The sequence below is a fragment of the Thamnophis elegans genome, chromosome 1, assembly GCF_009769535.1.
Source record: "Thamnophis elegans isolate rThaEle1 chromosome 1, rThaEle1.pri, whole genome shotgun sequence".
NCBI classification, from domain to species: Eukaryota; Metazoa; Chordata; class Lepidosauria; order Squamata; family Colubridae; genus Thamnophis; species Thamnophis elegans.
The window spans coordinates 26,770,591-26,794,251 of NC_045541.1; the positions used below are offsets into that span (position 1 = coordinate 26,770,591).

The 23,661-nt window shown below is 40.7% G+C and overlaps 1 protein-coding gene across 1 annotated transcript in view; it reads right to left on the bottom strand.

Annotated features, from left to right (window-relative positions):
• Positions 1–10,481, bottom strand: part of MYO3B (myosin IIIB) — a 261,296-nt gene extending 250,815 nt beyond the window's left edge. The window contains 2 exon segments of the mRNA XM_032238384.1: positions 9,239–9,373; positions 10,311–10,481. Of these exon segments, the coding sequence (XP_032094275.1) occupies positions 9,239–9,373; positions 10,311–10,457 (282 nt within the window). The 5' untranslated portion in view covers positions 10,458–10,481.
• Positions 10,482–23,661: the final 13,180 nt, after the last annotated feature.

Sequence of the window (23,661 nt, forward strand, 5' to 3'; positions counted from 1 at the left end):
CTAAGTGGTTTACAGAGTCAGCCTATTGCCCCCAACAATCTGGGTCCTCATTTTAACCACCTCGGAAAGATAGAAGGCTGAGTCAACCTTGAGCCAGTGAGATTCGAGCTGCCTAGCGGTCAGCTGAAGTAGCCTGCAGTACTGCACTCTAACTACTGCACTACCTCGGCTTTTCCAGCTAAATATATTCCTACTGATATTTCTTTTTTCTTTTCTTTCCAATCCTTTGTGGTTATCTTCGATGAACAGATATTATTGTCATCTGCTGACAGGCCTGAATTTAAAATAAAAGAAATAAAAACATTGACAATTAAAAAAAATCTGGGACACACAGGACTGTAGTAGACCAAGCTCATCTAATTCAGTATTGTCTACGCTGATTCATATGGCTGTAAGGCCACAAGCAAAAGTTTTAGTTTTCTTCTATTTACTGGTGGTAAATATGTGGTGGCGCAGTGGTTAGAATGCAGTATTGCAGGCTGATTCTGCCCACACAGCAAGAGTTTGATCCTGACTGGGTCAAGGTTGACTCAGCCTTCCATCCTTCTGAGATCAGTAAAATGAGGACTCAGATTGTTGGGGGCAATAGGCTGACCCTGTGAACCGCTCAGAGAGTACACTATGAAGTGGTATGTAAATGCTATTGCTAAAAACTATTGCTGCTTTCCCTTAGCTGAAGATACCAGCAGTTGAACCCAAGATATTCTCCATGTACTTTCCAAAATTAGTTTGGGGTGTTTTTTTAATAGTTGTTCTTTATTTTCAACGGTTTAAAAACCTGTCAGATCTGCACAGTTACAACAGCCAGCATTGTCTTTACGAACTTGTGTTTTTCAAAACTCTTTTGATGCAAAAGAAAGTACAGGAGCTCTCTGTTTTTTCTGTTCTACATTTGACGCATTTGATAACCAGGGAGCCGCAAATTAGAGTCATTTGAAATGTTCCCTCTATCAGTGCTGCTGTTAGCAGGCAGTATAAGATAGACAATACACATGTCTCTATGTTCAGCCTTGATGTCTGTTCTGCCAACAGCTAATAAAAAACTTTCAGAGCCAGAAAAGTGCAACTTTTTGCAAACATGTTCACATTACTTGCATGCCATGTATTTAAAGAAACAGAAAGAGGAAAAAGAGAGATTAAAACATTTTAATCTGTGCTTTTCTATATCATTAATCACCCATGTCACTACCACAATGATATTTTTATCCGCCATCTATTTCTTTTTCTGCATTCTGTTTACTAGAAGCATACCAGCAATAGGAAGTGCTAATGTCCTAAACCAGGAGTATACAATTTCTCTCCACTTGATGGCCTTCCAGAGCCTCTAAAAGGGGGCAGGGGCCACATCCAATGAAGGTGTTTGCTTAAAACCAGGGGTTTGCTGCTGGGGGTTCGCAGGGGTTCGGGAGAACCTCTAGTTAAGATTCTGTGCAGTTCGGAAACCCCCCAAAATCCCATTCCTGCCTGGCCCCACCCGCCCCTCCCAGGAGTCTCTAGGTGGCCCATTTTGGAGGCAGGTAAGTGCAGGCTGTGTGCAGAGGGCGAAAAATGACCTACCGAAAGTTCAGGAAGGCTATAAAAGAACCCGTTTCCAACTCCAGAGGGCCTCCGGAGCCTGGGGAGGCCATTTTCACACTCCCGGAGGCTCGAGAAAAGCCTCCAGAGCCTGGGGAGGGCAAAAATGCTCTCCCTGTCATGGTGCAGGAGGCCAATTAGGCCACACCCACCATGGCCCACCCAGCAACTGGACAAAGAACTCCTTGCTAAAAATTTTGAAGCCCACACCTTCTTAAAAAATCCAATATTTTTTTTCCCAAAGCTCCTCTGAGGGTCTATTTACTACTGGATTCATGACAACCTTTATGTTGGGTGAAGGATACTGTGGATCATTTCGATGCAGGTTGCAATATTTAGCCTGATTTCATTCTGGGGGAAAAACTGGTTTAAAACCTTTTAACTACCTTAATCACACTGTGAACAAGGCAGTTCATGTAAGCTTGTGCTTGAGGGAACACAAGTGACCTGGCGTGTGGCAGCAAAGCTTATTTCTTGGCATATCATCTTGCCAGGCACCATACAAGGGCATGTTATTCTCTGCTGAGAGGGACAAGGACTGCTTGCGATGTTTGTTTTTGTATAAAATGGGATCACTTACCAAGATTTATGGACTTTTATATTGCTTAGAGACTAGAGCAGGTGAATGCCACAAGATAGCCCATGTACCCTTTTTTAAAATAGAAAACGTTGTATATCACACGTTCATTTCAAACCCATTCTCAAGAAAAAAACCAAAAATGATCACAACACAGCCCTTGGTATCATTGTTCGTGACCCGTCAAAACCGTGCTCAACTAAACCGCGTCGCTGACGTCATCAACAGAGCGACAACAGCCAGCGCGGAGAAAGAAGGGCGCTTTAAATAGCGCTTTGAAAGCAAGCCGATTCAACTTAAGGTAAGGGTTAGGCTTAGGGTTAGCTTTAGGGTTAGGTTTAGGGTTAGGTTAAGGGTTAGGTTTAGGTTTAGGGTTAGGTTAAGGGTTAGGATTAGGTTTAGGGTTAGGTTTAGGGTTAGGTTTAGGGTTAGGTTAAGGGTTAGGTTTAGGGTTAGGTTTAGGATTAGATTTAGGGGGGTTAGGTTTAGGGGTTAATTTTAGGTTTAGGGTTTACAGCGTGCTTCTGTCTCTGCGCTGTTGTCGCCCTGTTGATGACGTCAGCGACGTGGTTTAGTCGGGCGTGGTTTAGTCGAGCACGGTTTTGTGGTGGAACCATCATTGTTAAGTCTACTGAAGTCCTTTTCCCTCTGAAATGTTACATCCACCCCCCCGGGGCACCAGAACAATATAGGTAGTCCTCGAATTAAGACTACAATTGAGCCCAACATTTCTGTTGCTGAGACATTTGTTAAGTGAGTTTTGCCTCATTTTATGACCTTTCTTGCCGCAGTTAAGTGAATCACTGCAGTTGATAAGTTACCCTGTTTTCCTGAAAATAAGACCTCCCCTGATAATAAGCCCAATCGAGCTTTTGAGAGCATTTGCTAAAATAAGCCCTCCCCACTCCCCAAAAATATTGCAACACAGCAGCAGCCACAAGGTGACTCCACTCGCCGCCTCCTGCACCTCAAAAATAATAAGATCTCCCCGGAAATAAGGCCAAGCACTTATTTCGGGGATCAAAAGAAAATAAGACCCTGTCTTATAGCAATAGCAATAGCAGTTAGACTTATATATCGCTTCATAGGGCTTTCAGCCCTCTCTAAGCGGTTTACAGAGTCAGCATATCGCCCCCCACAGTCTGGGTCCTTATTTCACCCACCTCGGAAGGATGGAAGGCTGAGTCAACCTTGAGCCGGTGAGATTTGAACCGCTGAACTGTAGATAACAGTCAGCTGAAGTGGCCTGCAGTACTGCATCCTAACCACTGCGCCACCTCGGCTCTATATTTTGGGGGAAACACAGTAGTAACCTGGTTGTTAAGTGAATCTGGCTTGCCCCTTCACCTTGGTTATCAGAAGGTTACAAAAGATGATCACAAGACCCTGGAACACTGCAACCATCATAAATATGAATCAGTTGCCAAGTATCTGAATTTTGATCTTGTGACCATGGGGATGTTGCAATGGTCATAAGGTGAAAAACAGTCATAAGTCACATTTTTCAGTGCCGTTGTAACCATGAATGGTCATTAAATGAACTGTTGTAAGCCGAGGACTACCTGTACCTACCTTGATTTAAGTTGCCTGTTCTAAAAGAAGGAACATTTCTTCACAGCAGGACAAAAGATCATTAGCTATACTTCAGAGATTGACTCATACAGTATATACAAATTTGGGAAAGGACACGCATAGCATGATAAATACAAAGAAGCCAGAAAAGGGGAGGGATCACAACGATCTACAGTATTTGTAAAAAGGTGGAATTGTATCACAGGAATAGAGTTCAAGATATACCAGTAATCAAGCTGGGGCAAGGGTTTATATGTGTATATATGTACATATAATCAGTGAGTATGCCATAGCCTGTGTTATTTAATATTATCACAGTTATTAATGTCATTTTTATTGTGACTGCTGCTTTTTAAATTAGTATAGTGCTACTTTATCTCATTTTATTTGTAACTAGCTGATAACCCGGAGTTGCCAGGGGGATTATTTATAGGGGGGAAATGTTCGGATCAAACATAATTTGTAATGTTGGATTTCCTCCCTTACCAGAGGGAGCCCCCTTGTGGAGTACTCTGAAGCCATTACCATGGCAACTCCACTGTGCTGTACAGTAGAAGACATTTTACAGCAGTATAGTAGAAGCCTTTTAAAGGCACAACAGGCTGCATCTTAACAGAATACATAGCTCTGAGGGGTTTTAGGGGTGGCTTACCCCCACAGTATTTGTCTCCAAAGAGTACATACATACACACACACACACACACACACACACACACACACACACACATACAGACGAAGATAAATTATTTTCATTTATGACCTACAGGATTTGTTTTTGTTTCTTTTGCCATAGCAGTTGATAATAGTCAGCTTTGGCTCACCTTTGGTTCAGCAAATGGTTATTATTGGAAAGAAGACAAGCAGGGAACTCCAGGTGTTACAAAATGAAAAGAGCAACTCGGGAGAAGGCAGCAGCAAACACAGGTGCCCTTCTTAATTGACCAAGAGTCAGACCCAGTTTGAGGGGCGTTTTCTTCTGACTTCTGTCTAGTTTGGGTTTGTCCCCCTAACTGAAATGAAATAGAATTCTAGGAGTTTAGTTGGGGAGCACATAATGCTTATGTGAGCTTTCACCATTCTGGTGTCTTCCAGATGTGTTGAAAATGCATTCTCCGCAAACCCCAGTTAGATTATGATTGGTTCATGCTGGCCAAAAAGAGATGGCAATTTCAGTCCAACTTTTCTCAAGGGCACAATGTTGCAGCAGTCTGGTTTAGCTAATAGGCCTTCAGTTATGATGGATCCAGGTGTTTAAAAAGACCAGGAGCGTGGAAAATATTGCAGGTGATTTATAATCCTGGCAGAATTATGATTCCCTGGGGACAATTAAGGACATTTACAGTGCAGTTTTATCTGTGCCCATACAGGTTCATCTTCTTAAGTTCACATTGGAAAGAATATATGGTTTCACCAAAGAAAGTTTCATCTAAAAGGAATACAAGTGGGGAAAAATAACACTTGCTGCCCACAGGTAACCCTGCAAATCCTGATATACAGACTATTCAGCAAGGATAGCTATGCTAACATTTTATATACATTTGATTCTCCAACAGGGCCCAATTATTTTTGCCTTCTGGAACGATCAGAAGACAATGCAACATAATATTCTGTTTGTTTCATTTTCAAAGCCAACTGAGATTTTTAAAAATGCAGTTAGAAGAAATAATTCAGTACTGTCCACTTTACAGTCTAAATTAGGAATGAGGAGATTTTAGTATTTTTAATAAAATTATTATTAAAGATTATAATATCAAAAACTAATATAAATTAAAAAAGACAGAACGAAAGAAAGAGTAGATGTTTCAGAAAAGAAATAAAAAAGTGAAATACAATAGGAAAAAAAGTAATGACATAGTAAAGAAAAAGAAAAGAAATATATAAAAAGTGATTTCCCACCTTCATCACAAATATAAATAATTTTAATAACTTATAATAATTTACTGGAAATGATCTATTCTACCTATATCCCATCTCTTATCTATAATCCATAAAGCATCATAATTTCAGTCTTGTTGTCAGCAAAACTCCATTACCAATAAACCTTGATCAAATAAACCAATATTGTATTCCTTCCTTTTAGTTCTAACAATCTTAATCTTTAGTCTAGTCATATAATATCCTAAAACTTGATTTCTTTTCATTTTTTCTGTGTCCATTCTCATGAGAGTCTTCAAAATTTTAACAAGCCTCTTTGTAAATCCAACATAAGAAAATTATCCAGATTGCTGTCTTGTCTGTATATCCTTTTCAATTATTAAAACATCATCCGGATTTATGTCTCTAGTAGTATCTTTTTACATATCATTCTTATATCTGTCACTTGTAAATCTACTTTCAGTTCAGTCTCAATCTTGTTAGGTTAATTTGTTCTTCTTCCATAACTTATTTTAGACATAATCTGTCCATTGAGGCAGGTGTCTCTTTTGATACTATTAATATTAATTTCTCACTCTCCATTTTTTTTAAATGTCCTTTAATATGTCCTACATTAGAATATTTTTTTATTCTATAATTGTAAATCAAGCTTGTGTTCTTCTCCTTTAATTGTTCTTGCTAGTGTCCAATTTTTAAAATGTCATGTTATGGCATGACCCCACCCAAAAAAAATCAAAATAAAAAGATTTTTTCATGGGAAGGATTCTTTATAATTAACTTATCTGAACCCTTAGTATTTTGTAACTTTTAAAAATGAATGTTTTAATCACTTTTTGGCTGTTTATTCCCAAATTGTTTAAGTTCTCAAAGCATGTTTCCAATACCCTGTTTCCCCGAAAATAAGACCTCCCCAGATAATAAGCCCAATCAGGCTTTTGAGCGTATGCACTAAAATAAGCCCTTCCCTGAAAATAAGCCCTCCCCAAAAATATTGCAACACATCAGCAGCCATGAGGTGACCACACTTGCTGCCTCCTGCACCTCAAAAATAATAAGACCTTCCCAAAATTAAGGCCAAGTGCTTATTTCAGGGGTCAAAAGAAAATAAAACCCTGTCTTATTTTTGGGAAACATGGTAGTTAAAATGTTAACAAGCAATTTCCCGAAAAATGATTAGTTAGGGTGTATGCAAACCTATTTGGTACCTTTCAAAGATGCCAACCACGATTTGAGCAAGGTGGCTCTTCCCTCATCTCCCAGAGTACTAAACCTGATGGAGACTATCTTGAGGTCTCCAAGCAGGAGGCAGCTGTCTGCAACAGTTGTGGATGGTGTCAAGTCCTCTCCTTGTCCAGGGAGATTTTGAAATCTGGTCTACTCACTGACTCTTCATTCCACCCTGGTCATTGACCCCACTTTTCATGGAGCTGTCGTCTATCTGCCATTTCTTCTTCTGGAAGTCCAAATTTTAGTTTTCAGGATTACGTTCAGCTGCTAAAATGCAAAACTATAGAAAAGAAGAATCACCTCCTTTTGCTCCATCTTGACCTCTCTGAATTGTCAGGGAAAGTCAACAAAGATGCAACAAACCAAGGAGCGTACCATATTTGCTGGAGGAATGAAAAAAACTTGGCAATACTCTGTCAGCTGTTACACGGGGAGACGCCTCTGCAGCTGCCAGGTATCCAATCTTTCCTACAACTCAGGTCAAACTGAACATGGAAAGCAATGCAAAGCAACCACCTGGGAGAGAGTATACCTGCAACAACCTAAGTTGTTAGGCATATCCCAATTGCTGATCATCTCAGCCATCAAATGGTCAATGAAGCATGCCAGATTATATTCATGATGAAAACTATATTAGCAGAAGAGGGAAAGCATTTCTTTAAAACCAGCTTTAAATTTAGTTTTAAAAGTTGTGGGCTAGGGATGAGAGAGAGACAATGTGTCAGGCTTGGAAGCCATCTATGTATAGAGCCTCAAGCCTGCCATATATTCAAGCATATTCTACTGTGGGAAACTGGGCGGTGGGGGGGTGGGATTGTATGGCGCACAGGAGATATGTAGCCAAAATGACATTCCTTCTCAGAAAGTCAAGGTCATCTTGTCCCTGCACCTGGACGGATGTAGATGGGAGGAATCTTCCTTCATGGCAATGACTGATTGGACTTGTGGGTGTTGGGGCAGGGTCTTGAACTTTCAGGTGGAAAAAACCTGGAAGCTTTCAGATTCGGGTTTTCCCAGATGGGACAACAAGGCTCTTCTAATAAATTGGAACCTTGAGGAATCCCTACCCTCGGACTCTTATTGGATTGCGGATGCTATTTGGAACCCTGACACAATATTAAAAGACATGGCAGAAAGAGGTTGTTTGTGGGCTAGTGCCGAGAAAAAGTCTAGAACTTGACAAAGAAGAAATCCTAGTTACTCAGCTTTATCCTTCAAACTGTACCCTATTTTGATTTTTTTTTTAAATCCAATAACACCCTTAAAACCAGAACAACTAAATGTGAGCCACAAATAGTACAACAACTACAGAACAACTACATGTGAGCCACAAATAGTGCAACAACTACAGAACAACTACATGTGAGCCACAAATAGTATTTCCAAACTCCGAGGAGACATACTCCAGCTTTATTTTGAATTTTCTGCACGACTGTGTCCTCAACGCAATGCCATTGGAGATCAATTACTTTATGTGTTTATGGAAAGATTTGTTTATACTAGAAAAGAAGCATTTCTGCAGCAAGAACTTAGCAGGTCCAGAGTCAGGTCTTATTCAGTGCAAGCAGATAGGGCCATGATAGAAAACGAAGTTCAATTTAACTTATTTTACTAATGATTTGCAGCCAATATAATTACTGCCCTTCTTGTACAGGTGGTCCTCAACTTAGTTTGTTAAATAACCATCTGAATAACAACAGTGCTGAAAAGAGAGACGTGAACATTTTTCACACTTATGACCATTACAACATCCCCATGGTCATGTGATTCAAAATTCAGATGCCTGGCAACTGACTCATATTTATGACAGAGATGTCCCGGGGCCCTGTGATCACCTTTTGCGACCTTCTGCCAAGCAAAGTCAATAGGGAAGCCAGATTCGCTTAACAAGGCTCACTTAACAAATGTCTCACTTAAGCAACAGAAATTTTGGGCTCAGTTGTGGTCATAAGTCAAAGACTACCTGCATTTAATGAATCCGCCCTTCATTGATGTTAAAAGAGTCAGTCTAACAGCCAGTTCAGGGAGAACTTGGGAGGTCACATCCATGGCGTTGGAGCAAGCGGTGCGTGCATTGTGGTTCTTTCCTTCTAAACAAAACCCCTTTGTGATGGAGTGAAAAGACCATGACAACAAACATGCATTTAGGCCAGTGGTTCTCAACCTGTGGGTCGGGACCCCTTTGGGGGGTCGAACAACCCTTTCACAAGGGTCGCCTAAGACCATCAGAAAACACCTATTTTCAATGGTCTTAGGAACAGAGACACCAATTTTATGGTTGGGGGTCACCACAACATGAGGAACGGTATTAAAGGGTCACAGCATTGGGAAGGTTGAGAACCACTGATTTAGGCTTTTTTCCACAACACAAGACTTCTTTTCATTAAGATTTAGCAATACAAAATATCTTACCTCAAGAACAAGCCAGAGCTGTCCACCTACATACCGATCTGCCTTGTAAAACATTCCATAAAATTTAACCACGTTGGGGTGGTTAGGAAGAAACTGTAAGATGTTATACTCTGCTTCAATCTCCTCATCCATATCCTACAATGGGGATACACAGAGCACCCATATCATAAGTATCAAGTAGGAACAAAGAGCCCCCAAATTTGGTCCCACCAACGATACTATCAGCTCTTCTGGAGATGATATGTGCAACAGTGGTGGGTTTCCATTTTTTTTACCATCGGTTTGCTCAGGCATGCACGATGCTTCTGCGCATGCACAGAAGTTTCTGGGTGAATGGGCGGAGCCTCCTGCCGCCACTACTACCGGTTTGCCCAATCCGGTCCGAACCAGAAACAACCCACCCTGACACTTATTTCCAAAATCTTACAAAGCTAAATAAAATATTAAAAAATATTTTTAAAACTTTGACCATCTGAATAACCACACCAATTTAAACATAAAGTTAATTTCATTATATATGGAGCAAAGTTCTTTCTGTAACACAATATATCTCAGTAAGTTGGGATAGGCTAAGGTGTTTCCTTATAAGCATCTTTGAATAAAGCATGGCTCTTTATTGCAAAACACCTGGAAAGCTGAGTGTCTTAGTGTCCTCGGATAACCTTCCTTCCCTTTGCATTTGAGAAACGTATTTGAGTTTACAAAAGCAAAAAAAAAAAAAAATAGCAATATGATTTAGTTTTCAGAACCCCAAACATTATCAAATTCCAAAATGCAAGCTCCACGGTTTGCACAGAATATGAGATTAGATCAATGGGCTCCAGCCTTGTACTTTTCCCATTGAACAGGATTGAATAGGTAAATGAAAGGAAAAAAAAGTTTTGAATTAATTTGGGACTCAATGCAATTTTGAAACAACTGCCTTGTTTTCTATCATGATGTGCATCCCATAGCTGAAGTTCACTTTCAAAACGCTTTCATTTTATCTAATCAAAATAGAAGCTCCGCAGCCTTTTGTGTATTCATAGCATAAAAAGCTTGTTAACTGTTTTAAATTGTGTTCTTCACTCACATTAATAGGATCTAGAATCTTCACTGCTGCCAAACTGCCATCCTTCTTATTAGTAACTTTGTAAACTTTCCCATAAGTTCCTTTTCCAATAGTCTCAACAATTTCCCAGGTATCTGCGGGATCAGGTAACGATTCCAGTCCAATCATATTCTGATTATATTGAAGCACACCATAGAGTGGTTTCCTGGGAGAAATAGGATAAGAATAGGATAAGAAAACAGTTCATAGTTGTAGGAAATCAGTTCAGTTTCAGTTTCAGTTTCACTTTATTTGTATGCCGCCCTTTTCCCTGGGGGGACTCAGGGCGGCTCACAGTTCAAAGGGGGGGGGGAGAACAAACAATTTACAACATAAAGGCACTACATCATTTAAGAACTCAACAGTCATACAATTCGAGTAGGGGTTAGAGTCTTTAACCCCAGGCCAGCCGGGATAGCCAGATTTCAAGGGCGGCGCGGAAGGTCTGGAGGGTGGTGAGGGTCCGGATCTCCACGGGGAGTTCGTTCCAGAGGGTCGGAGCAGCCACCGAGAAGGCTCTCCTCCGGGTAGTTGCCAGTCTACACTGGCTGGCTGATGGAATTCGGAGGAGGCCTAATCTATGCGATCTTATCGGTCTAGTGGAGGTAATTGGCAGTAGGCGGTCTCTCAAGTACCCAGATCCAATACCATGAAGTTGATTCAGCAACTCACACAGCCAACTTTAGAAAGCAGTATCTTGGTGGATAAAATGAAGGCTTTCATAAAAGAATATTATGTGACTGTTTTGCCAAACATGGGGCAAACTGTAGTGACATACACAGGAACAGTCATGCAATTTCCTGCAACCCTTAAGATTTGGAAATCATATTAAGTTTTTGCTCATGGTGGACAACCTAGAACTATGCCACCGATGGTCTGACCTAAGCATAGTACACAAAGTTATCTGCTACAACGTCCTACCTGTTAATGACTACTACACAAGCACACAACAGATACAAACTCAAGGCAAATCGCTCCAAACTCGATTGCAGAAAATATGACTTCAGCAACAGAGTGGTCAATGCCTGGAATGCACTACCTGCCTCTGTTGTTACATCCTCTAACCTCCACAGCTTTAACCTTAAACTGTCTACTGTTGACCTCACCCCATTCCTAAGAGGTCGGTAGGGGCGTGCATTAGTGCACCTAACAATCCTGTCCTATTGTCCTCATTTATTTGTCCCCATTTCCTGTGTTATTATTCATGCTTATTCTTATTCCTGTTATCTTGTACATGAGTGACAAACTAAATAAATAACAAATATAATAAATAAATAATACATCTTCAGAAGATGGAGGAGATGGAGACTACATACCAAGCTAGCTAACTACGTGAGTTTTGGAACATTTTTCCCAATATGGCACACTTGTAATCAAAACTCAGATTTTCCCCAAGTATATTCATACAGTTCTCTACAAATGTGGATCTTTAAACTAGAGCCTACCCCGCAAACCAAAATATACTGATAGCATTCCACCAATGAGATATTGTATGCAGTATACAGGACAACTTCAACATGTTCAACTGTTTGACTCCCTCCCCCCTTAAAACAGCTTGCCCAGATCTACAGCTTCCAGATACACAGAGGAACAGGACCGATAATTTCTACTGAAGATTTCTAACTTTCCCCTGAAAAATGATGCTGAAAAAAAGACAAACTCTTTCTTTATACTCTAAAAACTTCCAGCTGCCCATAGAAGTTGACCTAAATCAACCATGATGTTCTTTAAAGGTTGAATAGGATGCCAGAACCCATTTTATCTTCAGTTACAGAGAAATTTAATCCCCTTCTTAAGAAAGATGAGGCTGTAGATACCATTTGTTATTGCACAGATGCACTCTCTTCGCTCCAAACATGCTGTGCAGAAAAAAAAAGATAGTCAATCTCACATTCTTAATATTCCTAAGGATTAACCTGACAGTAGAGGTACATCTGTCAAATGAACAACGCATCCATAAAACAAAAAGGGTATGGCAAATTTTTACATTATCGCTCTGATGAAGGGATGTATCTGACAATATTCAATCCCAATTTTTGAAAATAAATATATTTGCTAGATGGTATCCTACCGAACTCATATATCTGTTCCAGATTATAGCAAAGAGAAAACAGAGATGCATTTGAAGACATTCATCACAAGGATTGCTTCCTAGAGTAACCCTCATCCATTTTAGGAAAATGTATATGGTAATATTTATGGCTCATGGTATGAGACATTTCAGTTGAAATGATATTGTGGTCATCTAGCTACTCTTCCTAATCTTCCTACATCAAAGACATACTATGATTTTTTTATAACTTTGTCATTAGAAATAATAAGGGCTAAGAAGAAGAAGACTCAAAATAAAAATTGTATTCCACCCAGAACAGGGGTGTCAAACTGACAGCCTACGGGCTGGATGTGTCACGGCCAGGCCACACCCACCCCAGCTCCGCGAAGGAAAAAACATTGTGATACATCATGTGATGGCAACATGGTGCAGCGAGTTTGACACCCCGTGACCCAGAGTAACTTAGCAGTGAAAAAATTGAATAAATGTTAATAATCATAACAAAGAAAAACACAATCAACCATCGATATCTGGGATGCACTGGTGGTGTTACCTAGTTTGGGTAATGAACATCTGCAAGAAATCAACCATGCTCAGTGAGCATCAAAGACCTGCAGATCAATATCTGCCTACTCTAGATCCTTTGGATAAAATGCAAAATCCAGTCTAAACATCTGGCCGCCTGTGCAGTGCACCAAAATAATAATGTAATAGCCATAAGATTTTCAAAGAGTTGGGATCAGGAATGTCAATGGGGATTATTCCTCCAAGACCCGCATAGGAAGAAAGAGGTCTGGTTCAGAATTTGAAATGATAAAATTGCTCAATATTTTTCATTTAAGGTTATAAAATCAATCGATTAATAATTCAAATTGGGGTTTTTTCAGTGTTTTGAGTTTCCCTAAGCACAGCCAAGGGATGTGGTGGCTAGGTGGCTAAGGCTTGTCGATCAGAAAGGTCGGCAGTTCATTGGTTCGAATCCCTAGTGCCACGTACTGGAGTGAGCTCCCGTTATTTGTCTTGACAGCTTCTGCCAACCTAGCAGTCCGAAAGCATGTAAAAATGCAAGTAGAAAAATACTTTGGTGGGAAGGTAACAGTGTCCCGTGCACCTTCGGTGTTTAAACATGCTGGCCACATGACCACAGAGACGTCTTCGGACAGCGCTGGCTCTTTGGCTTTGAAACAGAGATGAGCACTGCCCCCTAGAGTCGGGAACGACAAGAACATATATGCGAGGGGAACCTTTACTGTTACCTTTTTAAACACAGCCAGTTTATTGGACAACAGATAAAAGAAAACAAAGGAAAAAAATTACATCAAGTTAAGAAGTATTGAGGAGAAAATGGGAGGCCATAATGAACATTGTGCCCCTGAGCCTCTCAGTATCTTAAATAGACTGGTAGTAGTAGTAGTTGCTTCATTTAAATGTATTTTCCTCCAAGGAGTTCAAAATGATGTTAATGACTCTCTTCTGTTCCCATTTGATCCTCACAATAATCCTGCAAATTCACTTAAGCAGAAAGATAGTATGTGGAAATGAGCCATAAAAATTGGCAGTATACAAGGGCCAAACCTAGGTCTTCTCAATCTTAAACTTGGATCCTCTGGATACCCAGGATGGATGAGTTCAAACTGAGGGTTCGTTTCTAGTTACAAATCTGTACCAGTGGTTTTTGACACTCTTTCTAACACATTCTTTTCTTCTCAATATCATTTTATTGCTCTGGCCTTGCAGCTTCCTTTTCTTTCAATGCGTTTGACACAACTGACAGGGATGAGGAATGAGATTACACTGGGAAGCATCACAGATGCCACTAACAAGTGCCAATGACACACCTGAGTTTCCACAGCCAACAACTTAAAGAGCTGCATACCCATGAGACTGAAGATGACAAGGAGAAAAGGGGGGGGGGAAGCAAAGGAGAATGTCAGAAGAAGAATACCAAAGATAAGAATATAGCAGATGTGAGAAGAATAAAAGGGCACTAGAGAGTACAAAAACAAACAATATTTATGTGTAGTGAACTTTTAACTAATTGGTTAAATTAATAAATACATATACTAGTGTTGATAATAACCAGCAATAATATAACATCAAAGGATAAGTAGTTTGGCTCTTTTCATTATAGGAGAAACCAACAGTTGCTTAAACTAGGACAGAGGTTGGCAACCTTAAACATTCAAAGAGCCATTTGGGCCCATTTCCCACAGAAAAGAAAACATTGGAAGCCATAAAGGTCCTAACCAGAAGCCCCCCATTCAATTCTGGAGCTGACCAGAAGTTTGGTTCCCCCACAATAGAGTCTCCTCCTAGTGCAGCGTTCTTTTTCCTCTACCTGTCATAACCGAAAGGCCTATCAATTATGGAGCCAACTGGAAAACCCGTCCCTTGCCATAGAGTCTTCTCCTGGCACACTGTGCTTCTCCCCCCCACCCCCAAACTGGAAACTCCTTTCAAAATTGTGGTGCCGACTGGTGACAGGGAGCTGCAGCAGAGGGATGAAAGAGCCACATGCGGCTCCAGAGCCACGGGTTGCTGACCCCTAAGCAAGGACAACCCATCAAAAATCACTCCCAGGTTCACAATGCCAGAGAGCAAATGATTAAATCCAACCATCAGGGTGGAATTACCTCAACATTTCAGAAGCAGTGAGTTTACAAGGGAAGATCTCCAGCTCTTGATGTCTCCTGCACTGTCCATCTTTCTTGTTTGTGTGTCACACAAGAGGATAAATGTCTTACACCACTAAGCAAGAACTAGACTATTCCTTCTGGGCTACATTCAGTGGCGGGAAAAGGTGCATTTCATACTCCAAAAAATATGGTATATGTGCATTTCTGTGTTCCTACATGCATGCTATGCATTTTAAAAATCCACTACATAACTGGACATCTTTCAATGTCTATGAATAGAGAGATATCTAATCATCCAATCCCGCCAAACACACACACACAGAGGGAGGGCTAAAACATTTAATTCAGTGTTTGGAGAAGATTGTCTTATAAAAATGATTAGGATCTTGTGAGAAATAATAAATATCAAATATATTTCCTTCTGAAACGATACCAGTTACCAGACATTCTCTCTAAAACAGCAGTCCCAAACCTTCTTGTCACCAGGGACTGGTTTCAAATAAGACAATTTTTCCACCGGGGGGTGGGGGTGGGGGGGTGGGGGGTGGGGGGGTGGGAGGAGGAACGCACAATCTAGGTCAGTATTTCTCAACCTTGGCAACTTGAAGATGTCCGGATTTCAACTCCCAGAATTCCCCAGCCAGCATTCGCTGGCTGGGGAATTCTGGGAGTTGAAGTCCGGACATCTTCAAGTTGCCAAGGTTGAGAAACACTGATCTAGGTCCTGCAGTTGCAGTTTCCCTTACCTGCTGCTCACTTCCAACTGTGCAACCTGGTTCCTAACCAATCGTGAACCGGTATCAGTCTGCATCCTGGGGGTTGGGGACCCCTGTTCTAAAATATGTAACTATATTTTTTATTTTGCAAAAAGAAATATGCACGCACATATTGTTGACTTTTCCTCACTGGAAAACATCCATTCAGAGAAAGACTACATGGATTCCTGTTAGCTATTCTTGTTACTATGTCATAGGTGGAGTTGTCATTTATAAAACAATAAAAACAAAAGATCTACATCCCAAAATGTCACAACATGGACTTTGTTACTAGAGTTGGAAAGTGGATAGGAAAATAACCAAAAAGAAAACAGAAATTGGGGGATTCTGTCAAATCTTCCATAGCAGAGCATGGTCAAGAAAGCAAGAATTACCAATATTTTAATTTTTTTCCCATGTAAAATTAGGTATAGAATACAGAATCTTGGAAACTGCAAGATGAAATTCTTCAGACCTCATTTCTTATTGGGTCCATTAAGGCAAGATGCCTTTGAATATTTTGAATCCTTTCTTCACTGTTTTTGTTTTATATCCAGGACTGAACTCTGGTGTTTCTAAGGTGACCTAGCCCTGAATTCTCCTCCCCTATTAGTTGGTTATTTATGTCTAACATACCTTTCATTACTTCCCAGTCTTTTCACAATCTCTCACAAATACAAATGCTATCATATGAAAATATTTTCCATTTCAGTTGGGGGGGAAATTATTCCAGCTAAACTACCTTTTTGAAAGATGTTGCCAAAGTTCTGACTAAGCAAATCATAACTCCGAGACTTAGATCTCTCTCAAAGAACTTCTTTATTGGCCATGATTGGCATGATTAAGTGTAAAACCAACTCTGAATATTTCCCGCAGTTTCAGTATAGTTAAAATAGTAAATGATCCCCTCCCTAAGTGTCACAGGTCACATATTGTCCAATGAGGTTTATTGGCGGGCTCCTTAGGCACTCCAGCTTCACCAACACCTCTGGAGATGACATTGGTTTTCATGAGATAGATCAGTATTGTGTCTGGAAGTGAATCCCAGCCTCCTCCGCACTCCCTACTGTGTGTCTACTGAGAACCAACAAAATGGCTTCTGCCAGGTTTGGTTTGACATTGACAGGTGTGGCACTATCCAGCTTAAAGAAGGAACAGATAGATCTAACTGAGAAGAGCATACATTACATTGCTAAGCTGGTAGAGTAGGCCAAGAAATGGGAAGCAGATGTAGCATGAAGAAGTTGAGAAATGAAGTTAGTCTAGATCAGGGGTCCCCTTGTGACCTCTAGGCTGGAATACTGCAATGTGCTCTACATGGGGCTGCCCTTGAAGAGTATTCGGCGACTTCAGCTGGTCCAGAATGCGGCCGCGCGAGCGATCGTGGGTGCACCCCGTTTCACCCACGTAACACCTATCCTCCGCGAGCTGCACTGGCTGCCTGTTGATCTCCAAGTACGCTTCAAGGTGCTACTTGTCACCTACAAAGCCCTGCATGGTATTGGATCTGGGTACTTGAGAGACCGCCTACTGCCAATTACCTCCACTAGGCCGATACGATCCCATAGATTAGGCCTCCTCCTAATTCCATCAGCCGGCCAATGTCGGCTGGCAACTACCCGGAGGAGAGCCTTCTCGGTGGCTGCTCCGACCCTCTGGAACGAACTCCCCGTGGAGATTCGTACCCTCACCACCCTCCAGACCTTCCGCGTAGCCCTTAAGTCCTGGCTGTCCCAACAGGCCTGGGGCTAAAGATTTCAACCCCACTCGAATTGTATGACTGTTGTGTTTTTTAATGATGTATCGTTTTTTCGTGTTATGACTCGTTTGTCCTCCCTCCCCTTGAGTTGTGAGCCGCCCTGAGTCCCCCCAGGGAAAAGGGCGGCATACAAATAAAGCATCTCAATCTCTCAATCTCACCCCCAGAGCCATGGACTGGTACCGGTCTGCGGCTTGTTATGAATGGCACCACACAAGCAAGTGAAGCTTAATCTGCACATGCGTGGGATCTAGGTAGCACGCGTAACCATGTCTGTGTAAAAATTGTTTCAAAAATTGCCCCCGATTTCAAAAAGGATGGGGACCACTGGCCTAGATAGTTTAGGTGGAAGGGGAAGAAAAAACATGATAGAGTTTTGAAATGTAAGCACTGTCAATGAGTTGAAGTGTTGCCATATTTGACATGTCGGAAAACTATACCAGCATGAAATTTGTTGTCCTATTGCCAAGTTCTATCCTGCCAATATTGCCTCTGTTTCAAGTCACTGATTTAGAAATAAAGTATTCCACTGAATTCCAGAATATTGTTTCCCCTCCAGACCAAGCTGAAACTCCTGTATAAATGATATACTTTACTGGAGGGTCCAGCAGCTTCTGAAAGTAAATCTTATACCTAGGAAGAAGTTGAAGATGTCTTGAACATGATGTTTCAGATAAAGCAGGCTTGTCTGGGGGGCGGACTATATTTGGCTCACTTTAAGTCACTTCTTTTGGGAGGATTTTCTCCTATAAATCTCAGAACCGGAATGTCAAGAATGACAGGAACTGGAAGAGGTAGAAGACAATCCAAAGGGGGAATGAAATCTTCTGAAATTCCCTTGAATAGTCCATTCCCAAATATGTAAGCTTTGCACATTCCTACCACCAAGAAATGAAGGGACAAAGCCTGATATATTATATACATACTGAAGTTGTACAGTGTCAAGAGGGAAAAAATTATTTCAACCTGGGTAAAACTATCCCTTTCACAGGCTTGGCAGGAAATATATGTTTGGCCCTCAGTCAACAACTAAACAAAAATATATTCCTTGAGGGTCTATTGAATTTTCAAAAAAGAAAAGGTTGTGGTGAGGCTGGAAGGAATGAATCAACAAATATGCTGTTTGTGCAATTCTGACTTGACAAAAAACAGACTGTCACTAATATGTGATTCTTTTTTTCTTCAATCAATCAATTTTTGTTTAGTGATTGACAATCACTAAACAAAATCACAATTATTCAGAATTTTTAAAAAGGAAAAAAGGACACTATTGTTCTAAAATATCTAAGAATGATTAAAAGAAATAGTATGGCTTACTGTACAAACTATAGAACAATACTTAGCTATGGTCAAACAAGTAAAATCAGATTGATCTGATAATAACAACTTCAGATAAGCAAATCTGAATGACCAGGATGTTTAATATGGAATGGAGGTAATAATTCCTGGTGAGCATTTGGGTAGAGGGGATGATACAAAATGTTGTGTTTCCATTGTTTCAATTATTCATCCACCACATCTGAACACAGTCTCTGTTTAATCTCTGATCTTTTGATATCTCCCTTCAATAGCAGTTGTTTGAAGGGCATTGAATCTGGCCATGAGTAAAGCCCTTCAAAAATGAAAATCCAGGCAGAAGTTTCTGTTTTAAGTAGGGCAGCTTCACAGTGAAACACCACTTTCAAAATGAAGCGGGATACTTGAAAAATTGATCTCAAGAACCTGGATTGAATTCTTCCAAGAGAACTGTAAGGGCCCAAATGAATCCCCAAAAGAGGTTGTTCTCAGATCCTAGCTGAAAAGACTTTAATCACTGCACATATATGCTGAACTCCTTTGGGAAAACAGAAAGATTGTAAATCAACACTGTTTTTGTGTGTTTTAGGGGTAACATAATCTGTGTGAGACTTTTGATTGCCTGTACCATGGAAAACAATTCCTGGATATGTAAGGCTTGACTTCCTCTTTAGGTGATTATTTAGGCACCAAACATGTGCCTTAGAGCACTTTACAAAAAGCACCATCTTAGTTTTGCAGTAATTAATTTCTGGTCATTCTTCTCAATAATACTCACCAAATATATAAAGTTCCCATTTTAGGCCAATCTACATCTGGGAAAGTAGTATGGCATCATCTACATACAGATCAACAGAGTCTGTTTCCCAATTTTGGCAGATGAAAAGATGGACTTCAGTTTGGTTACAAGAGAGTTAATATATAGATTAAAAAGAAGTGCAATTAAAAAAAACACTCTAGTCTGTCTCCCTTCTTGACAGGCATCTCCTTGGTGCAGAGTCCATATGTACCTTCATCTGGGAGTTTTCATATTTCATGAATATAAGAACGAGTAATCTTTTAGTAACTGAGAAACAGTTCAATTCTTCCTATAGTTTAGATCTGGAGATGAAATCAAATCCACATCTAAGATCGATAAACACTATGTCGAATGATGAACGATCTCCAGAGGAGTATTTCTCAACTAAATTAACTAGAGAATTAAAGCATAGTCAATATTTATGGAGATTCTCAGTCATCCAGGTCATGGTTGGAACTTTCAGCAGTTCCAGGAAGGTTTCACATCCATTTGCACTATTTAGGAGATCTTGAAGGTACAGAAAAACCTCCAAGTGGCCTCAACAAATCTCAAAAAGACTGCTAGTGACCAAATAACTGCAAGAAATATAAATCCTTCCATTCTCCACTATTCAATCCGAAATGAAGACATTTCTTGGATGAGAAGCAAAATATCTTCAAGGAAAAACAAAGAAAGTCCATTTGCTTTTTGAAAAAGCACCTTTGCAACAGCATGGTCAATAACTGAGTAACTCCTTCCTCCCTCCCTCCCTCCCTCCCTTCCTCCTTTCCTTCCTTCCTTCCTTCCTTCCTTCTCTCCTTCCTTACCTCCATTCTCAAACTGGAACCAAATTATCGAATTGTAAATATATTTCCCTTCCTAACAACCTTGCACAGCACGTATAAATCATTGCATACATTATATTTTCTTGTACTGTGAAATTTCTCCTATTGAAATAAAAATGAACAAAAACACACCCTTCTTTTGTCCATATATTTCACCAGAAAGGCTTCTGGCTTGGCTGTGTGAAAACGATCTGGCTGCATTATATCCAAATGACTTAAAATGAAACATCTGTCTATTCTTTCATTCGCTTAGGATTTTAAATTTTGTTGCCATTATCTTCAAACAGGATCAGTAGATAAAACAACCCACAGCTACGTGAACAGATTGTCCAAGCAGTCAAACAATGCCAGATTGTTAGAACATGTGTGAGGTGCCATATGCACCAATTCAAGATACTCAGAAAGAATCTGAACAAATTATAAATATCTCAGGCATTTTTCTATGCTCCTTTTGGTAGGAAATACCCTCTAGAACCATGATGGCGAAACTATGGCATGCGGGCCACATTTGGCATGCAGAGCCCTCTCTGCAGGCACGCAAGCTGTCAGCCAGCTCAGCTCCACTGCACATATGCGCGTGTCTCCCACCAGCCAGCTGATATTCGGGTCTTTGCTGGGAGATGCGTGCACATGTGCGGTGATGGATGGATAATCATCCGCGGGAGGTTTGGTGCCCCCCCACCCTGTTTTTGGTGCCAGGAGGCTTCAGGGATGCCTGTTAGACCCAAAAGAGGCCACAAGGGGGGGGGGGGTATTGTGTGCACCTGCGCAGGGGGCCAGGGGAGCATGGGGGGGTCACGTGTGGGCTCGTGGGGAGGTATCCTGCATGCATTGCATTATGGGTGTGGGCACGTGGGCACATGCTGTCATGCCTGTGTGCATGTTTTCAGCACATGAGGAGAAGATTGTTAGCCATCATTGCTCTAGAAGTAAGTCTTGCATGAATCTATACTATGTGGAAATCACATTGTCTTCCACTGTACCTTCACCAAACAACACCAAAGGTTCAGGTGAGGCTTAAATAAACATCATGTTTGGGAATCTTGTGGGTGGACTTCCAGTTCTTTAACCTTTTCTTAGGCAGTTACTCTGAAAGCTCTAATTCAAAAATAGGGCATAGAATAAATTAATTTCTTCATTTAAATTACCCTAAGTGTGGCGGGGGGAGAGTAAATTCTACTGAGGAAATATTTCTAGCATTCTTCACAATCATGCGTTGAAGACAAACAACATTCTGAGCAACAGGATACTGTAGCTTTGGTACCTATTGCTCCAATTTGAGAACTGCATGGTTTTTAGCCATTTTAGCGGCAGTTCCAATTTACAAATAAAATGCTATGTTTCGTTTTGTTCCTATTTTTTAAAGAAAAGAGATTAAACCTTTCTCACAGCTTTCTCCTGGGCCCTCCCCCATCTATTCTCTTCCTCCTGAGTCCCAGCTGATCGGGAGGGAATGGAGATTTTTACAGTATGCCACACCCACCAAGCCATGCCCACAGAACCAGTAGTAAAAAAAATTGAATCCCACCACTGCTTTAGATGATGCCTCATGGTCAGGCCTTGTGGAAGATAGAGTGCATCAAGCTCAGCCCTTTGTTGAACTGACGAGAAGAGGACAAGTTGAAGAATCTAATCTAACCTCTATTACTCATTGCAAAGTCTGGCTAAATAGCTGCAAAAAAACCTAATGTCACTCATTATGGAAGTCCTCCTCTTTTACAGGGTCTTCAGTCAAACTTAGAACATGGTGACCATGCCCGTTTGAAGCCTCCCACCAGTGGTGGGATTCAGCTAGTTCGCACCTATTCGGGAGAACTGGTTGTTAACTTTATAAGCAGTTCAGAGAACCAGTTGTTGGAAGAAATCTCATTTTATTTTTTTCCACTTTACATGGCTAATCCTGTAAGGAAGGCAGGAAGGAAACATCCTGGTGTTGTTTCTAGCCTAATCTTTATTGCCCTGCTTACAGAAACTGCCTCTCCGGTTAACCCTTATTACATTGTAACAGCTAAGGTGAAACGCCCATCGATATGAGTGATGTTGAGTTGGCCACGCCCACCCAGTCACATGACCACCAAGCCCAGTGGTGGGTTTCAAAAATTGTTCAAACCTACTCTGTGGGTGTGGCCTCCTTTGTGGGAGTGGCTTGCCGCCCATGTGAGACAGGATATGAAGATGCCGACGACACTTGTCAGAACCACCTTAAATTACCTCACACACAGCACTAGCATGCATAAGAATATGATGTAAACTTGTTTTTTAAAAGGCATCTTTGGTTTGCGTTAAAACAACTTCAACACACGGAATGTTCTGATTGCACCACAAACGCAGTAGCCATCCTTACCTTTCACAGAGGCACTGAATTTTATAAATATGAGCATGATAGTGTAGAATAATCATATCCAAGGACCAGTGGTGGGTTTCAAAAAAAATTTGGAACCTCTTCTGTAGGTGTGGCCTGCTTTCCGGGTCCACTGGTGGAACCTCTTCTAACCGGTTTGGTAGATTTGACGAACCGGTTCTACCGAAGAGGTGCGAACTGGTAGGAACCCACCTCTGACCGAGCCCCACCTACCCTGCTGGTCATTAGGGCAGAGAACCGGTTGTTAAATTATTTGAATCCCACCACTGCCTCCCACCTTCCCATACATACACATTCATGGAGTGCAAAAATCCCCTGGCTATAAGATTTTCTTCTGCTTTCCTGAGAAGATGCTGGTTACAAAACCTAATGCGTTAGCAGTATTTACAAACATACTAATAATAAACTTATCAAATCTAGACAGGGAGACTTTGACTTTCTAGTAACCAAGATACAAGACAACTATACTACAATTCCACCCCACCCCCTGCAAAAAAAATGTATATCCAGTCATTTAGTGAATCAACACAAATAGTATTAAAATATCATCATGAAATTATTTACTTTGTAGTTACAGTAGTATTCTCAATTCAGTATTCCTATATCGGAAGCAATCCATTTCCAGTTATATGGGATGTGAATTATTAGTCATTAATCTAATGATTAAGTAAATTAGATTTTTCTGCAACCAGCTCAACCATTTTAGAGCTAAAGGATACACGATCACTAAAGCTTGCTATTTGAATAACTCAGCTAAAATTCCTCAAGTTAAATAAAACGATACACGTGAGGAATGGAGGGCATAACTGACAGATGCGTCAGCTAATAGATTTCAAGTTTTTAACGTTA